Below are 19684 nucleotides of genomic sequence, written 5' to 3'. Positions count from 1 at the left end.
TCAAAGGCACTTTACATGATAAAGACAGAAACAAAATGAATAAAAAATGTAAACAAGAGATATTATAACAGTAGTAAACAAATCAACAACAAGACAAAAGACATACAGTGAACTAGTATCACAGGTTGAAAGCAGATTTGTGATGCATAAGGACTTAATATGTACATAAGGTAAGAACTAACTAACTAACTAAATATATAAACTCGGGAGTCACCACCAAAACAATTCTTAAAAAGTCTAGTTACTCTCACTGACTGAGTTATGGTGCAATATACTACAATATTTTTCTTTATTTGAGATTTGACAACATGCCTACCAGATATATTGCAGCTTTGGGCCACACCTCTGATGTAAAACCTTATTTTGTGTGTCAAAACTTTCCTACGCTGTCATTCAAGTTTTGTTTCCAAAAACCTAATTATATTCCCACATAAACATTAATCATTTTTGTTTTAACTAAATACTTAAACAAAATAGGCTCAGTTGATTATTTATTATGATTTTTTTTTTTTAAATCCCTGCAGGGTTTAGACATTAAGAAAGTTAAGACAAACTGTTGCTGGCCTGCAAACTGGGCCAGGCTGATTATAAATGGGTTTATTTTTGTATAGTATGTGTTTTTTGTATAGTATGTGTTTTATTGTATAGTCTGTGTATTTGTATAGTATGTGTATTTATTGTCTGTGTAGTTGTATAGTATGTGTATTTATTGTCTGTCTGTGTAGTTGTATAGTATGTGTATTTATTGTCTGTGTAGTTGTATAGTATGTGTATTTATTGTCTGTGTAGTTGTATAGTATGTGTATTTATTGTCTGTGTCTGTGTAGTTGTATAGTATGTGTATTTATTGTCTGTGTAGTTGTATAGTATGTGTATTTATTGTCTGTGTAGTTGTATAGTATGTGTATTTATTGTCTGTGTAGTTGTATAGTATGTGTATTTATTGTCTGTGTCTGTGTAGTTGTATAGTATGTGTATTTATTGTCTGTGTCTGTGTAGTTGTATAGTATGTGTATTTATTGTCTGTGTAGTGTAGTTATATAGTATGTGTATTTATTGTCTGTGTAGTTGTATAGTATGTGTATTTATTGTCTGTGTAGTTGTATAGTATGTGTATTTATTGTCTGTGTCTGTGTAGTTGTATAGTATGTGTATTTATTGTCTGTGTAGTTGTATAGTATGTGTATTTATTGTCTGTGTAGTTGTATAGTATGTGTATTTATTGTCTGTGTAGTTGTATAGTATGTGTATTTATTGTCTGTGTCTGTGTAGTTGTATAGTATGTGTATTTATTGTCTGTGTAGTTGTATAGTATGTGTATTTATTGTCTGTGTAGTTGTATAGTATGTGTATTTATTGTCTGTGTAGTTGTATAGTATGTGTATTTATTGTCTGTGTAGTTGTATAGTATGTGTATTTATTGTCTGTGTAGTTGTATAGTATGTGTATTTATTGTGCTGTATAGTATGTTGTATTTATTGTCTGTGTATTTAATAATAATTATGTTCATATTCAAAGATCACTCATTAAAACTGTGTGCAGAGATTCCTCGTCTGTCTGCGTGGAGCTCTTGCACGTAAACACACCTTGACCACACCGCCCGGTTGAGCTGGTGAGGACAACCGGTCGGGCTGCATTGAGACAGAGACAGGAAGTGGAAAGCTCCTGACTTGTGTCACCCCCTCTCACAACTACACCGGAAGCAATGTGAATTCGCCTTCAAAATAATATGGTAGGAATTATATGAAGTTCTACATCTTCTCCCACCTATTTAACAAAATGTTGGTTTATGGTGAATTTAAATCCTCTTGATTGTTCCTTTATTAAACATCAAACAAATAACCCTTTCATAAACATTTTTAATAGTTTTGTAGCATGGTTTATGTTTTTCAAACAAATAACCCTTTCATAAACATGTCATGTGTTTTTACAAAATGTCTTAATCTGTACTACTGTTCCTTTAGTTTGTCAACTTCTCAATTTGAATAGTGATGCAGTTATTCATTATACAGTATGAGAGGGACCTCTACGTATATTAGTTATGTATTTTTAATAGTTTTGTAGCTCAGATATTTTGGTTTATGATAAATTGAAATCCTCTTGATTAATTAAACATCAAACAAATAACCCTTTCATAAACATGTCATGTGTTTTTACAATACTTCTTGTAAAATTAGTCTGGCAAATTTCTTAATCTGTACTACTGTTCCTTTAGTTTGTCAACTTCTCAATTTGAATAGTGATGCAGTTATTCATTATACAGTATGAGAGGGACCTCTACATTCTTGTTGTTGAAAATATTAGTTATGTATTTTTAATAGTTTTGTAACTCAGATAGGCATCAAATAAATATCAAAATGCACCAAAAAAAAAAAAAAAAAGGTGATTATGTGCAGAGATTGCCTTGTGGATAATGTTATGGAGAAGACAGTTACTTGAACAAGCCTATGCAAATGAATGTAGATTACTTTAAATGAGATTAAATCATCAAATTCATAATCAGCGCTCTACTGAGCCACCGCAAGTAACGCCTTTTATTTTGAAAGTTTATGAAAGTCCCGTATGTTCAGGTGTTCTGGAGGCTGACACAGGTGAGCTGAACTGGGAGTTAATTGCCACCGTGAGTCCTGTCAGTACCGAGGATACAAAAAAAAAGAACCTTATCATCCACAAATCTCACCCGAGGATAAAATAAAGTGATTTTTATTGAATATTCAGCAAACTTTATTGATCATGAGAGGAGATACAACTGCGGTGAGTCTCCAATTAACAGCGTGCGATTGAAGCAAACTCATTTAAATGTTTCAGGAGAATAAATAATGTGATTTTAATTTGTTTGAAAACTGTATTTTCCTGGTTATTATTCATATTTATTATCTCAATATAAATGTTTATTAGGAGAACGACTTGGAGGCGGACGAGCATGGAGGGACTGCAGCAGCTTCATCTGGGGAAAGAAGACCTGTGAGTACTTTTTAGATCATTTGGATCTGTGAGTTGGAAAGATGTTTTAGTTTTAATGATTATTTGGGCTCGTTTGATTCTTGAATATGCCATCAAACAAAACTATAACTATTATTATTCATCCCTGAGCAGGTAAACAGCCTAACCAGGACATGTGGGACAGAGTCACTGCAGTGCTTGCACATTGTGTGTTGGCATGTCGTGTATTTTGGCCAAACCCAGTGTGTCATGACGTCAGCTGTTCTGAATATCTACTGTCTGTGAATGATGGTTGATTTTGTCAGCAGTAATCTTCTGTGTCACGCTGTGATTTCACTCTGACTAACACAAAACAGTAACTTTAGTTAGGTGTTTAGAAAAGCATCAAAATATATTTATATCTGTACTAACTAATAAGTTGCGTAAAACATTATGTTTTGAATAGGAATCTTTAATCTGCTAAAAAAAAACTACAACCTTACAATGTACACAGTACAATAAAGTACAAGGTACCTTCTGCAGTAAAGTCTCACAAAATGGTCCGTCCATGATTTAAAATAATGTCCTTTTTCTACAGGAAATGTAATAGTGATTTACTGCAGCATGAGGCAATAAGTACACTAGCTGTTTAAACTCATCTATATCTAATTTAAGTTTATTATAATACAATAGAAAAGTACCTGCACACTGGCATTAAAGCTCTGTTTAGCCTTTTTAGCGTCACGTCCAGCCATCTTGTTGATATTTCAGGTGTCCAACCATGTTTTGGGGACTGAAACCCGCAGTTTGATGTATTTTTTTGAATATGTATTTGATATTTCTTTCGCTAAAATATATGACAGATATGATGTGTAGGCGGGCAGTTGATTTTGTGTGTTTTATTTCCCCTTTAGAGTATTGCAGTGTTGCAAAACATGCTAAAGAAGGTCTCCCATAGCCCTTTTCATCAATACCAGGTGTGTGGCTAAACACACACACACACACACACACACACACACACACACACACACACACACACACACACACACACACACACACACACACACACACACTTACAATAAAGAGGAGTCACAAAGTGTCACCTACATCCACTACGTTTTTAATCCCAAACACGCACCTTGACAGCCACTCAGCCTAAATACAGTAATAGAGTTATTTCTACCTTCTTCCCTTCCTACATTCCTGGATGAATATTTAAAAAAAGGAACATATAAATAAGCTTCCTTATTGTATCTTTCTTTCTTTCTTTCCTTCTCAGACTCTCGTTCCATCAATCTCTGATTCCAGCGGCTCATCTGTGAACGAGTCTCAAAACAAACAGGTTAGAGGTGAAAGATGGCAGCTTTCGATCCTTCACCTACTTATCTTTAAGAGTGTCTTTTTTTTAAACACAGAGGTGTAACAGCATCTGTGTAGAAATACCTGTTTCGTTTAGACAGTCGTGAGTGTTGTCACATTTGTTGTTTACATTTCTGGCAAGTGACACATGACTTTCTTATCCTGGCAAGATCAGAATGCATGAAAAGCAGGATGTGTGACTTCCCACGTTCATTTAGTGTAACCTTTGTTTGGTCCACAGGACGGTGAGCTCCTTATGTATCCCTCAGCTGCTGCTTCAGGTGTGACAGACAACCACCAGCCACTCATGGAACAGGTGAGATTCAACATCTGCAGAGCATACACCATGACATATGGTTCAACACAGAGGAATTACTCCCAGGATTCAGATTAAATGCTCAAATTTTTCCACATGAAATTGATCATTTTTAAATGTTTGTTTGGCATTCTTAACACCACAGTTGAGACAGCTGTTCATATTTTTTTAAATGGCTTAAAGACGGAGGATATTACTCTTCCTTCTGCTGCGGCACAGGTTCAATCCACACCCTGTCTGTTGTTTTTGTTCTTTGAAGTGCAACCTGACAAACTTTTTTTTGTGATGTCTTCAGGTAGGTGTGTTTATGTAAAAGGTTTATTGTTTGACAAAACTTTTCTAATAATAAGTCAGTTCATTAGAACAGGTGGAGTGAGTTTAATGTGTGTCTGAAATGAACAAATATGGCAATAGATGCAGTGTTATCTTCCACAATAGCTGGTAACTTTTTAAAAAGATGCTTTTTAAAAGAGAGCCTTTTTTCTTGGTTTGTGCATTCCCTTATTTTGGAAGATATACCATTTTGTGTTGAGCAGTCCTTGAGACAAAAAGTGAATTCCTCCCAACAGTCATTCAACATGTAACTTTTCTGTTAGGTATGTTGTATCTTGTCAACAGTCCAAGTGACATCTGACACCATTTTGTCTTATTTCCCTGTCTTTGCTTTTCAGAATGGAGTCACTGGGGACTTGGCCAGAATGAATCCTTTTTTAACAAACCATTTGGTACAAACAAGGACTCCTGTTTTTAAAACCAGATCACAACATTACTTAAAGTACTGCAGTTTCCATTGAGCACATCCCTAATGACCTTACGTTCTTTTGCAGGAATCTGTCAGCAAAGGTGGTGTAATGGAGGACGTTTGGAGGGAAACTTCAGAGGAAGTAAACCTCGATACCATCTTTGTCCCTCCACCCGATTTTCAGAGTTCACCTCTGGATCTTCAGCCTGAAATGAAGACTGTGGAAAAAGGAGCTGAATTTTCGGAACTACCAAAGGACCCATTCAAGACCCTTACCCCCAGCCCTATGCAGGACCCCTTCCAGACACCAGCATTGGCCCCAAACACATCTAGCAGTGGTTATTTTCATGATGTTACCCTGAACTCACCGGACTTATTTAAGCCAAACCCTGCTCAAACACAGAACCTGTCTAAAACGTCCCAGTTAACAAGCTCTGAACTGTTTGAAGATGGAGGGTTCAATCTTTTCCAGGCTGCTAAAGGAGAGGATTTGCTCCATGCTGAACGCACCAGGGAGGTTAACCTCTTTGATAAATCTCCCAGTATTTTTGTTGACCCATTCAAATCTCCTTCAAACAAAGAGGATGAACTGTTCCCGTCTCCGCAGCCAGAGACGGCGAACCCATTCTATACTGCCTCGCCTAAAGAAGCAGATTTGTCTCCAGCAGTCCCAAGTGGGGAAATCTCCCAACAGATGGAGAACAAACGAGATCCTTTTATGAGAGAGGACCTTTTCGGCATGTCTTCTTTCAAGGATGTTTTCTCATCTTCATCGACAAATGCAGTCGATCCATTCCCAAGCCCAATCACGAGGGATTTATTCCAAGACGTTTCCAGTTTGGACGACCCGTTTGGTACTACACCCTCAGGACAATGCGACCCTTTCCAAGATGTTTCACTTGGGACTCCAGACATCTTCAAACCACTTTCTTCAAACACCAACAGCAGGGATGTATTCGGGATGACCTCCACTAATACTGCCCCTAAGGCCACATACTCTACACCTTCAATCAACAACACGTCCGATATGAAGCCGGACATGCTATCGCCACTGGATCTCTTCAAGGCCAAGACATCAGAATCTGATCCAGTCACCCAACCAGAGTCCTCGGACAGGGTACATGATATTTTCTTGACCACTCCTCATGGCACCAAACATGACATTCTTCAGCCATCTCCCTTCAGTCGGGCCAGGAATCTGTCCATGGTACACAGCAAATCTCCATCTGAAATGACTCATGTATGTAACAATTTCATATTTGGACAACCATAATATAAGTATTGAATGCCAATACATTGTACTTTAAAATGTGCACTGTACTGTAGGATGGATCTAGTCAACTAATCTGATTAATGTGATATGCACTTTACATCTTCCTTTATAATCAAACTTGCAGGTGTCGACCTTCAGACGTCCGCCAAAGCCACTTCCTCGAATTAGACCACCAAGGACAGAAAAGACGCCAAAGCCAGAAAACCCTGTATGCAAAGAACACAGTTTAGCATAATGTTGTTACAACTCTTCTCCTTGACTGCTGTGCCGTTAGTTACCTTCTTTGCTTCTTTTTGACTGTGTTTTAGATTGAACCTAAAGCAACTGAACCAAAAGTCTCTCCTAAACCAGCCTTCAGACCGGCCCCAAAACCAGCTGTTCACCCCAAACCAAAAACTCCGGTATGCATGCTCTTGAAATTTTGCATAAGTACCTGCTCGTATTTGCTTGGGCAACAAAATGTCCTAGGGTATTGGTCCAAATGTCTAATGAGGAACGATGTAAAATGTCATCTGTTGGAAGTTTGAGGATGGAACATAATAATTCTGAGGGCATGTTTCAAATATTTCTTCTACTTTTTTTTTTAACAGGAAACTAAACCAATGGAACCTGAGAACTCTGCCGTCTTTGAGGACGTCCTGCTACTTGGACAGGTGAATTTTAATATTGATAATAAAATGTATAAATTAAATGATGAAAGATTTACAATTCTAAAATTATGATTGCGTATGAACATGCTGGATGGTTCACATTTCAGTAGTGGAAGGTCTTCAAATGTGAAGGCCAATTTTTTGGCTTGAGGGTAATGTTCAGAGAAAGCCATTGTGGTTATTGAAATCAAATGGGTTTGTCCAATAGGTTGTATGAATTAAGGCTAGGCAGCTTATCGATAATTATACTGATATTCTGATATAAGACTAGATATCTTCTTAGATTTTGGATATCATGATATGGCATAAATGTTGTCTTCACCTGGTTTTAAAGGCTGCATTATGGTAAAGTGATGACATTTTCTTAAATTACCAGACTTTCCCTGTTATTTGCTTTTACTCAATTAGTCATTATGTCCAAATTACTGATGATTATCACAAATTTCATTGTGTAGATATTTTGTGAAATGACCAATGGCACCAACACTACAATATCACTGCAAAATTGATATCATGGTATTTATAAAAAACATTGAGATATTTGATTTTCTCCATTGCATCCTTCGTTAATGTCATCAGCAAATGAGATGTCAATCTGCCTGTTGGATAATAAGAGCTTTTGCAAGATGGACTTTTGGCTTGATGGTGGTATTAGAGGAAAAAGTCTAGATCGAAAATGGCAATCAGGAGTAAATAAATCTCCCTCGAAAGAAATGTCTAATGTAAATGTCTAATATAAATGTTTGCTTTACTAAAATCTAAAATCCCAAAACAGGAAAGGTGTGTGGAAGACTGGGCTGACAACAGCCCTGAGCTTAACCCTGGATTCAAACCAGTAAGAAAACATTTTCATCACATTTTCCCTAAATAGGTTGTCACATTACCTCAAAACTTTCAGTAACCTTATCAATGCTGCATCAAAGATATGTGTTTTTTTTTCTTTTTTATACAAGTCTGGAACATTAAGACTACGACGAGAATCTTTAAAAGTAAGAAAGAAGTTATTTCTATACTTGGAATAGTTTGTTTGTAAGCAGAAAGAAGACACTAAATAAAAGCTAACCTTTCTCATAGATCAAGGCGGACTCTGACGATGGAAGTGTCAATGATCAGGATGGCTCTGTGAAGGTATATCTGACAGTCTCATCTCTCACTGTTGTACAGTATGTGGCTGTAATCAAGTGTATAGTTTAACATTGATATTTTATATTTTAGAAAAAGGACAAAAAGTTCAGATTGTCCCTCCTTTCCAGAAGAGGGTCAAAGGTAAAATGAAGGAATACAAAATCACACTTTCACTTTTCTGATTAGAGTTGTGCATTCGTCTTTATGCTGATGATCATTTTCTGTTTGAAGGAGAAGTTTTCTGATGACGCAAAAGAGGGGAAGAGCAGGTCACTACCCAACTCTCGTAAATCATCCAAGGTAATGATCATAAATTATGAATTACGTAAGCATGTATCAGCAAGTAGTCTTTATCCCACACATATATTCAAATATGTGATTAGAAGAGTATTAAAACTGTAATGTGTCAGTCCAAAAACTGGACTAACAATATGTTTAGCAGACATTTAAAGACAAATCACCAGCTGCTAGATACTGTCAATGCAATTAATTAATTTAACACCTGTTTCAAGACAAAAAAAATGATTGTTGCATTAGATCTAAGCACATCAATGTTTTTATGCTTGCTCAGTTCAAACATATGTGCTTCTGTTTTTCAGGATTATTTTTCAGAAATGCACATCTCTGGGGAGGACAATGAAGAAGGGGAGCAGAGTGAGATGGACTACAAAGTACGTTATATTGTTTTTGTATTTCTGAACAGTATTAATAAACCAGCGGTCCTTTTTAATAATGCCTTATTTTGATAACAGAAGAAACCTTTGAAGACCAGAGGCAGCAAGCTCAGAAGAGCGTCCTTTACTTCCATGGTGCCAGAGGGAAAGCACATGAACGGACATTTACCTCAAGAATCTAAGGTGAGTTTTCTAAAGTACAAGTGTGTGGTTTTGCGGATGGACATTGATTTCCCTCAAATCTTCTTCTGAATCTGCCATGGAGGTTTAATCCATTCTTATGGTGTGTCTGAAAAGCATTTGTGATGAGTTTTTCTTTGTAATGCCACAACAGGGAGATGACATCAATGAGAAAAGTATTGGAAAGAAAAACTCCATCATACGCCGATGGTCAGAGGTAACGTACCTGCAGTCTGCTGCAGACAATGCGCAACAAAAAAAAAAAAAGGTTTCAAAGAGCTCGGCTTCTTTTTAAACCTTCAATTCAAGTTTCTGGAAAAAAAGTTATTCTTCTCAAACAGTAAACATGTGTTTCATTGTCTACAGGGAAAAGTTTTGGATGACAGCAATGGTGAGGAGGAGGAGGAGGAGGAGATGGATGAGGAAGGAGAAGACCAGCACAAAGAGGTGGACAGCCATGGATCTGTATGCTTTTGTTATACTTTTAAATAATGATTCACAGAAATATGCACATTAATGCAAGGATGTTATCATGGTTGGAAGCCGTGCAAAAGTCATTCAAGACTATTCAACTTAAAGTAGTATACATATGCTTATTTTGAGTAAACTTTTTTTTAGTGGGACATTTTGAGCATCTAAAGGGAGATCTGTGAATATTCTGGCATGCATTGATTTGGGCAATATAATGTTTTCTCTCTCCAGAAGAAAAAAAAGAAGCTGGCAATCAGATTTGTGCCACATAGAGGATTCGCCATCACTGTAGAAAAGGTATTGTTTTGTCCACTGTACTTCATTTTTCACTGCATATTTCATTATACTTTAATGAATGTGTAACTTTTCTCTGAACTAAAGGGAGCACGTGGACATACACCTCGCAAAAACTCAAAGGTACGACTATATCCATTTGAATATAGTGGGTTTGTACAGTATGCGTGTGCTCGTCCATTGTATTTAAGATATGAGGTTGTCCAAGCAGTGAAACATGTTTTTCTTCTTTCTCCCTTTAGGACAAATCACAAGAGGACTTTTTCGGTGCACATGGCTACACACCTCGTAAGAAGTCCCAGGTAACAGTTTTAAACAACAGCATCAAAACCTCACTCCACAGGGAAATGACTAATTAATTCCCTCAATGTCTAATATTAAGGTGAATAGTCAGATTAATTCCTGTAAATTGATTTTTTTTTCAGTTAGTGTAGCAGTTTTGGAATAGCTATAGAATCGCTGACTTGCATATGACATATACTGCATATATCATTTTTTTCATATTAAAGAAAATCCACTTCAATAACATGAAAGGACTCCATCAAGTGTTGTATTCTGCAACAACTTTCAACATGTAAGTTATAACAAACTTGTTTCACTCTTAGGATGATTTTGGGGATGTAGGTCACAGTCTTCAGTCAACTAGCAAGGTACTGTTTTTCCTATTATGATTATTATAATTATTATATACTGTAGTTAAGGGCTTTACCGAATGTCATCTTCTATTGAGGTTTTTGTATGAAGTGTCCGTCATATTTTATCTTATTATAATAAGAGTTATTGTGGTTATATAAATGTGATTCATGGTGCTGTTAGATTGCTGCTAGATCGCCCAGTTAATACAGGTGGGGGCCTCCCTTTGTGTGCATCAAGCTAGAGAAAACAAGTTTTTTAACCGCCACGAAAATGTTCGTTTTGAAAGGCTAAATGCCAACAAATATGAATTGAAACACAATATAGAAAAAAATCTTTTTTTTAATTAATTTGGGCTTTTGGACTTTAAAATCGCTCTGGAGTTATTGGAAATGTTTTTATCAAGTGAGTTGGAAACAATCCTAACCAGCCAGAACTGGAATCTAATTCTGCAAATGGTATAATACCAACAATATTAGTTATAATATAAGTTAACTTTGAACAATTTGTTACTACTGTCCTTATTTGCTGACTGGATGCATACTGGAAAAATAATAAATATTTCAAATACCTGATTATTTTAGCAATGATTCCTCTATGCAGCATGGTTTTCACCGTAACCTGTATGATTTTGTTCATTAATGTTCCTCACTTACTAAGAATATCGATTGTTTTGAATCTGTTACTTAGGCTGCTTTCATGGATGATGAGCACTTCTATGAAACGCACCATAAGTCTGGTGGATTTAATGAAGAGGAAGATCCATATGGAATGGAAGACTGCAAACCTGTAACAGTCTTTTTTTATTTTTAACGCTATTTTCTTTTCATTGAACATTTTGTCACTTACTTTCACTGAATGGTCATTTTTCCCCTTCATCAATAGAAAAAAACAAAGATGAAACTGCTACACATTGGTCAGCGAAACTCGAAGGTAAGCATTAAAATTTTGCAAGGCAATCGGAGAAGAAACCATTTTTCGATAGCTCATTTGGACTTTTTGCAAATGTTTTTTAATTAGGAAGACATGCTGGATTTCAACAATCATCAGAAAAAGAAGGGCAGCTTCTCAGCAGATGAGCTATACGATGAAGACCAGATGGCGGACTGCAAACCGGTATGGTACCAGAATATTTGTTACCAATGGTTCCAGTAACGAGCTAATGGCAGTAAAAGAAGCACAGTGTAGCTGCCCTGCTATGAACAGAGCATCCAGGGTAACGATCAGTTTGACAGACTACATTAGCAACAGTAGTTGAGTGCTCGTGCTGTCTGATGTGTCAGTGCGGTAGTAAATTTCAAAGTGACGATACCTTGATACTCCTGAATAGAAGTGTAAACCTGTCACCACATACCTGTGTTGCATCAGACTGTTTTGAAAGAGGGTGAGAATGAAAGGCGCTGCATCAAAGTGATTTATTGTAGTTACTCCAGATGTTAAGCAGGAGCGAAGATGTCATTGGATTTCATTCCACCTCGAGGCATATGGGGTTCTTAAGATTTACAATGGCTGTGTTGTTTTTTGTGTTAGAAAACATCCAAACATAAAGGCCCCACGCCCCTCCCACGCAAATCTAAGACCGCCAATGGACAGAGTGAACCGATCGGATTCAGCCAACAGAAACTGCAGCAAGCATCCAATGTATGTTTAATACTGGTTTAAGGCAAAACATAAGTGTGGGCTTTGTTTCATATAATACTTCAGTTTGAACAATTTCTTTATATATGCATTTGCAGGATGACTTTGCAGAGGATGACTTTGCCGATACAAGGAAATATGTCAAGAGTCCCGGAGAGATGTATGACGAAGAAGAAGATGAAGTGGAAACCTGCAAACTGGTATCACTCTCATGTTCACATTTACGTCTTTTTTTTCTTTGATATTATTTAATAAATAAATCCTAAACATATTTTTTCTTATCAACAGAAGAAGAAATCTAAACTTAAAGGCTTCATGAAACACAAGTCTAAGGTGAATGACTAACTTATTCCTAATCACAAAAGGAATAAATTATTTTGCTCTTGTTTATGCAAGATAATAATTTAAAAAAAAAAAGAAAGACATGCTCACTCTTCAATGTATCTTGATTCCAGAGCAAAGCAACGCAACCCGAGTGGGAAGATCCGCCAGGAGCAACGTCACGTGACTTCCTGTCAGAGGCCGCTCAGGTACGTTTGCACACTTCAAAGTGGAAATGATGGATGTGCGGCTTAAATAGCCAATACTTGGTATCGAACTTTAAATGAAAAAGTTAGAATTAATGGCCTACTTAATGACCTAGGGTTCAGTATTTGTACAACCCACAGTTTTACACTTTCACCTAAACCATCAGCTGACTGTGGTTCGTGATGTGGCGACACACCGTTTGCGTTGTTCAACTCTGATAACACATTTTGTTTTGGTCAGTGAGTCACACCTGGCTAGCTGTATGGAAAATCGCTTCTTTGATCAGATTTACAGCATATTTCTTTTCTGTTTGTGGCGTGCCTTAGTGGGGAAAATGAAAGGGAACAAACAACTTTAGAACCGTGAGATACTGTTTTTAGAACACAGATTTGTTGCTGATATGAGACAGAGAACAGGGGCCAAAAAAGAATGAGGCCACAACAACATGTGCCTTTTTATAAACTGGTCCTGAGTAGGAAATTGGTTGGGTGGAGGAATTAGCCCGAGGGCTTCGTTCACAACACTACACCCTACGCTACATTCACTATTTGGGGGAGCATTCCCAACCACACGTGTAAATGCATTAAATCTGCCTGTTCCGCACTGATGATGTTGGTGTTTTTGAAATGAATGTGAGCCTTAAAGCTTTTATTAAAATAAAACAATTTTCTCCTCCCAATTCTTGCGCACAAAAGACCCTCTTGCATCATTCATACAAAGGTGCACTGTTGCACCGACTGTTGCGAAACTGGAACTGTTCCTGATGGGACGCATTCCTTTGACATGTGACTGGGCCGGTTTAGCAACATTACACACCAAGCAGAGTGCAGTCTTAATAGTCTTACATAATTCCACGTTTTCATGACTAATACATGTGAATTAAAGACCTATTGACGTATTCACTGGGTACTTTTTGTCTCCTCCATCTCCCCCCTCCTCATTCAGGCGGAGTGGCAGGCTGCTCAGATGGATGAGCGTGCCATGGCGGGTCTAGAGGATGGCGACGCGGACGGGGTTAGTTTCTCTTTAAACTGGCTAAACAGAAATATTCCACTTCAACAACATTCCTTTCCTTTTTTAAAGCAGGTGAATGACCTTTTCTAGTAGTGTATGGCTCAGGTATGAACCATCATGTTTTCTTTTCTTTGTCACAGGACACTGACAGTTTGATGGAGTGGTGGAACACGGTGGAACGTGAGTCACAATCACACTTGTTTTGAAGTTACTATTGGGATCTTTCAACTAGTTATGAATCAGTCATGGTTTTTTTCCACTTTATTTTTATTTTTAAACAACAAACATATCAGGAGAGCAACATAAACATATGGTCCATATGTATATTGGTTATTATAACCAATGTGTTCTTGTACTGTTGTCCAAGCAGAAACACATATATCCTTAACCAGGACAATAAATAAATAAATATAAAGATAATGATAAAATAGTAATTTAATACTGATGACCAAGTTGCTCCCAAAGGCAGCCCACTGCTCCTAATTCTTAGGATGGGTTACATTCAGAGGTCAAATTTCCCTACGTTGTGTGTTTATTGTATGTGACGATTACAAAAGATCCAATTTAAGGTTAAGTGTTTTTCTATATGACCTACAAAATCAATTGAGACCATCTATAAAGGCCGTATTGCTGGGCCCGCTAGACGATGTTCCAGTAAAAAGAGGGGTTTTCTAAAGGGACTCTGGTGCTCGTAAACACTACCACATTTGGACCTCCAAAATGAACATAAAATAAAAGTTCTAGACAGTAGCTTTAAGTAACGGATAGAAGAAACTGTATGTCTTTTTTTTTTTTTTTTAAACCTCATCAACATTTGATTTGTTTGATTGCATTTCAGAATGGGACGAGGTGCCATCAGACGATGAGGACAAGTTCTTAAAGGAGGACGAGTCCAAGTACGTCTTTTTTTTACATGAGTTTGGCAAAAGTAAAAGTGTAGAGATCTGGCCAATCTACTTTCAAAGTGTTGTGAATCATATCACCGATTGCAGCTGAAACGAGCTGAAAAAAATGTGTCGCTCTTTTAGTGGATCAACAGAAACGTAAACATCTAATATTTTGATAATCGCTTCTTTAATTTTTCAAGCATAAATGCTGGTTCTAGCTTCCCAAATGTGAGGGTTTGGTGTTGTCTTTGTCATATATGATACTGAACTGAATATCTTTTAGTTTTGGATCATTGGTCGCATAAGAAAAAGGATTTGACCTTGTATTCCAGCATTTTTTCATTTATTTGTTTGGCCTTTTGTATCATGAACCACATTTTAATCTGCTGCTTCCTTACTCCTAACTAAACTTACCAATCCTACTTTTGCTCCGGCGCTCAAATAAACCCCAGGTCCTTCACCATCTTGGCGGACAAGGTTCATCGCGGCCTGCGTGTCTACAACAAAGTCTTCACGGAGCGAGCCGAGGCCCTCTGGCAGTCCGTCATCACGCTCCACGCCATCGCAGATAACATCAACGATTTCCACAACAAGGCCAAGATCGCCGGCATCACCGGCGGCACCACCACAGCCGTCGGCGGCGTGACCGCCATCACCGGTTTGGTCCTGGCACCCTTCACCTTTGGCGCCTCTCTCATAATCACCGCTGTCGGCGTTGGCGTGGCAACGGCGGGAGGAATCGCTTCAGCCTCTGCGGCCATCTCGGATAACGTTAACAACATGCACGACCGGAAGAAGGTGAGTTATGTTATCGATGGCAATGTACGTTCTTTGGCTACAAACTGCCCTTAAATACATGAATGAGTTTCATAACTAGGTTAAAACACTGTTACAATCCCATTTGAACTTATTTCAATGTTTAACCATAAACTGTGGTCTTTACCTCTTCCTCCCAATAATAATACTAACTTTATTTATATAGCACCTTTTTAAAAACAGAGTTTACAAAGTGCTTAGATAGACAAGGCAATTAAACAAAAGAAAGCTCAACAATGGAAACAAATGAAGGTAAGACTTAAACCCTGATAAAGATAAAACAGTACAATAGATGAAACAATAAAAACAATCGATAGGATAAAACTAAACTAAGAGACAAAATGAAATGACAAGTGAGAATAAAATAAATAAAATAAATAAAATAAATAAAATAAATAAAATAAATAAAATAAATAAAATAAAATAAAATAAATAAAATAAATAAAATAAATAAAATAAAATAGTACAACCAATAATAAAATGAAACATTAAAGCCATCCATCCATCTTCCGTAAAAATCCAGTTAAGGGTTTTTTCCCAGCTGTCAATGGGTGAAGGCAGGGTGGACAGGTCGCCAGCCTATCACAGGGCTGACATATAGAGACAGACAACCATTCACACTCACATCCACACCTACGGGCAATTTCAGAGTCATCAATTAACCTAACTGCATGTCTTTGGACTGTGGGAGGAAGCCGGAGAACCCGGAGAGAACCCACGCTGACACGGGGAGAACATGCAAACTCCACACAGAAGGTTGTCCAGCCCGGGAATTGAACCCAGGCCCCTCTTGCTGTGAGGCAACAGTGCTAACCACTACACCACCGTGCAGCCTATTTAAATGTATCATGCTTTTTAAATTAATTTTGGTTCAATCTTCTTTTGCACCAGCTATAGCATAGTATATGATACAAATCAACATTCCTCTGTCTTATTTGAATGTAAGAGATTTTTGCCTTGAATTACATTGGTACAAACAGTTTTAATGTAATGTTTTTTAAGAAGTGATTTAAAAGAGATTACTGATTTTGCCTTATCTCCTCCAAAGGTGGAGATCATACTGGAGCAGTATGAGGCTCACCTGCAGGCCGTTGGGAAGACCCTCCACTATGTCAATCAGGGCTTGTACAAACTCCGGGGCCACCCCTTCCTCCGGTCCGGCACCCAGCACTACTCTGAGACCTGGGAGATCCGCAGGGCCGTCCAGATGATCAGCTTGGCGGACTCGCCGGTGATGCGGGCGACAGAGGTGACGGACGCGTCGCTCGCCTCGGTCCAAGGACTCTTCAAAGGCATAGACAAGTACTTCACCAAGGACTCCAGAGAGCTGAAGAAGGGCTGCAAGAAAGAGGTGGTGATGCAAATAAAGGAGGTGGCAAACGTGCTCAATGACGGGGTCGTGGAGCTCAACGCCATCAGAGAGGAGCTCCAGGATGCTACTGGAAACATGTGAGCGACATCCTGCGTGATGCCACTTTGATTATAGCTGTTTTTAAAAGCACCACCAGCACCCCCTAGTGGCTAAATGAAGGGACTTGTTGGTTTAAATGTAAGTAGGTAGGTAAGTGCTGTTGAAGACATTAAACGAGTGGATGAAGCCACTTTAAAAAAAGAAAAATAATTGGCTTAAAATTGCAGCACTGAAAGCTATAAGAAGTTTACATTATATTCCAATACAATGCCACCACTTTGAAGCTAAAAATGATCATTATTGTTGTTGTGGTTTGGCAGAGAGATGATGGTTAAACTCTGGGAATTGTTGAGGCTGTAGGTTACTTTTGTTGTATTTGGGTGATGCTGTATGATGTTTACTGTACACAGGGACTGGTCAAAAAACAGGAAAAGTGGGCACACTTCACGTTTGTTCTCGGGGTAAAGGTTTCAAAATGTAGCTTTGTGGTCACAGATGGCTTAATTTTAACATTTGCACTGATTGTTTTTTGTGTATTTTCCCACCAACCCATTGTGTTTTCAGAAGGATGACGAATTCTAAACAGGAGTATCTTATTGAAAAATGAGTTTAATGACACCTCTCTGACACCGTTTCAGCAAAATAATGTACATAAGATTCATAAATTTAAAGGGCTTTTGTATTAAAATGTATTATGTTGTCAGCAGATCCTATATATTTTGTCCAATCACTGTCAGATATCCGTTTAACCAAACAAATGTTAGTAATTTAGAATCTACAATGCAACCCAGAAGGAGGAAACTGCAGAAAAAAGAGAAGTGACAGATTCATTGTTTTAAGATTTGAACGTGTCATTTGTTGAATTAAAGTTAGTGTATTTAGTTTATCGACAGGGCTGTTTGTAAATATTAACTTTCTGCTCACATCATCTTATGAGGATTTATCGTTACTTGATGTTTACATATTCACAGAATTTATTTTTAATACATCACTGTATGACTATTCTTCAAAACGTTAATTAAGAACAAATCTAAGTAATGAATGTTTTTTTAATTCTTTTTTTCAATGTTGGTGTGGACAAAATGGACGAGTCTCACAAAGCCTGTACGGTTGAAGCTCGTATTGCAGCTTTTTGTTGCGGGTCTAATGGTAATTTCTGCATTTACATCCACATTTATTACCATTTAATCTTATTGTTCAAAAATATATTGTCATTTTCCTGAATGGTTTATACATATTGATTATTGAAGCTTCCTGCAGAATCAATTTAATTGCTCCCAATATATATATATTCTCTATGCAAAAAAGTTTTTCCATACCATGTGGCATCTTTGTAAATGTGTTTTTGCATATGTGTAGATAATGTTATGATATTCCTACCTAAATGATTTACACCTTTTCAATAATCTATGTAACTGTCAAACTTAAAGCAAACTACTCGTATGTTAATATATTATTGTTCTATTACTGTATACTTTGATTGTCACATTTTTAGTGACCACCTTTGGTCTCTGGATAAAAGCTCATGCTTTTATTTTGACATCACGCTATCGGTGCATCTTCCTGCACAATTTTTACCTGAATGCAATGCTGTAAAATCTTCTATTACAATATATTCAGATATTTTAGTGTAATAAATTAAATCTTTGAATAAAGTCCACCAATGTGTCTTATTTTCTTATTTTTTGTTTTTGTTTTAATGAGCTTGGTATTGTGTTGTTTAGCTTGCAATATAAACTAAATAATCTAATCATATAAGCTTCTGAATATTTGATTATGTACAGTACCAGTCAAAAGTTTGGACAAACCTTCTCATTCAATGGTTTTTCTTTATTTTTATTTTCTACATTATAGATTAATATTGAAGACATCCAAACTATGAAGGAACACATATGGAATTATGTGGTAAACAAACAAATGCTCAACAAACCAGAATATGTTTTATATTTTAGATTCTTCAAAGAATGAGAAGGTGTGTCCAAACTTTTGACTGGTACTTCAATTTTTGTAAATGTAAATACATCATTTTTAGCCCTATAGTATTTTAATGTAAAATACATACATGTGTATCTCTTATTTTGTGGTTTGAGTTCCCTCTTTGAATTTTTTCATTTTTCTTAAAACTTTTTTTTAATATATATATATATATATATATTTATATATATATATATATATATATATATATATATATTATATATATAAAATAATAAGTAATATAAAAATTGAAGTTTGGACACACCTTCTCATTCTTTGAAGAATCTAGAATATAAAACATATTCTGGTTTGTTGAGCATTTGTTTGTTTACCACATAATTCCATATGTATTCCTTTATATATATATATATATATATATATATATATATATATATATATATATATATATATATATATATATATATATATATATATATATATATATATATATATATATATATATATATATATATATATATATATATATATATATATATATATATATATATATATATATATATATATATATATATATATATATATATATATATATATATATATATATATATATATATATATATATATATATATATATATATATATATATATATATATATATATATATATATATATATATATATACACACCTGAGGTCCAGTAAGAAATAGGCCACGCCCCCGTACAGGTGGATCACAGCTGATCCAAATGAGGACAATCATGGGCGGTGCGCACTGTTACCAAACCAGCCCCAACTTTTCTCTGTGTGTGTGTGTGTGT

The 19684-nt window shown here is 36.4% G+C and overlaps 1 protein-coding gene across 2 annotated transcripts; it reads left to right on the top strand.

The window, feature by feature from the left end:
- The first annotated feature begins 2588 nt into the window (after positions 1-2588).
- si:cabz01007807.1 (uncharacterized) lies at positions 2589-17373 on the top strand. 2 transcript variants are annotated; one of them, XM_054601258.1, is made up of 35 exons: positions 2589-2754; positions 2899-2964; positions 3837-3899; positions 4202-4264; positions 4523-4597; positions 5269-5322; positions 5425-6579; positions 6737-6820; positions 6921-7013; positions 7203-7265; positions 8038-8097; positions 8216-8251; positions 8337-8390; positions 8478-8528; positions 8619-8687; positions 8987-9058; positions 9140-9244; positions 9396-9458; positions 9608-9688; positions 9944-10009; positions 10094-10129; positions 10249-10308; positions 10612-10656; positions 11330-11428; positions 11525-11572; positions 11660-11755; positions 12170-12280; positions 12376-12477; positions 12566-12610; positions 12733-12807; positions 13751-13819; positions 13960-13999; positions 14658-14715; positions 15159-15504; positions 16571-17373. In XM_054601258.1, exons 1-35 carry the CDS (start codon positions 2734-2736, stop codon positions 16973-16975), a joined length of 4029 nt encoding a protein of 1342 aa, XP_054457233.1. In that variant the 5' UTR covers positions 2589-2733; the 3' UTR covers positions 16976-17373. The 2 variants fall into 2 exon arrangements, with proteins under 2 accessions (XP_054457233.1, XP_054457232.1); XM_054601257.1 differs by having other exon boundaries at positions 9608-9706.
- The last annotated feature ends 2311 nt before the right edge of the window (positions 17374-19684 follow it).

This window comes from Anoplopoma fimbria, chromosome 7 (genome assembly GCF_027596085.1).
Source record: "Anoplopoma fimbria isolate UVic2021 breed Golden Eagle Sablefish chromosome 7, Afim_UVic_2022, whole genome shotgun sequence".
Taxonomy (NCBI): Eukaryota; Metazoa; Chordata; class Actinopteri; order Perciformes; family Anoplopomatidae; genus Anoplopoma; species Anoplopoma fimbria.
This window is presented reverse-complemented; position numbering and strand designations above follow the sequence as displayed.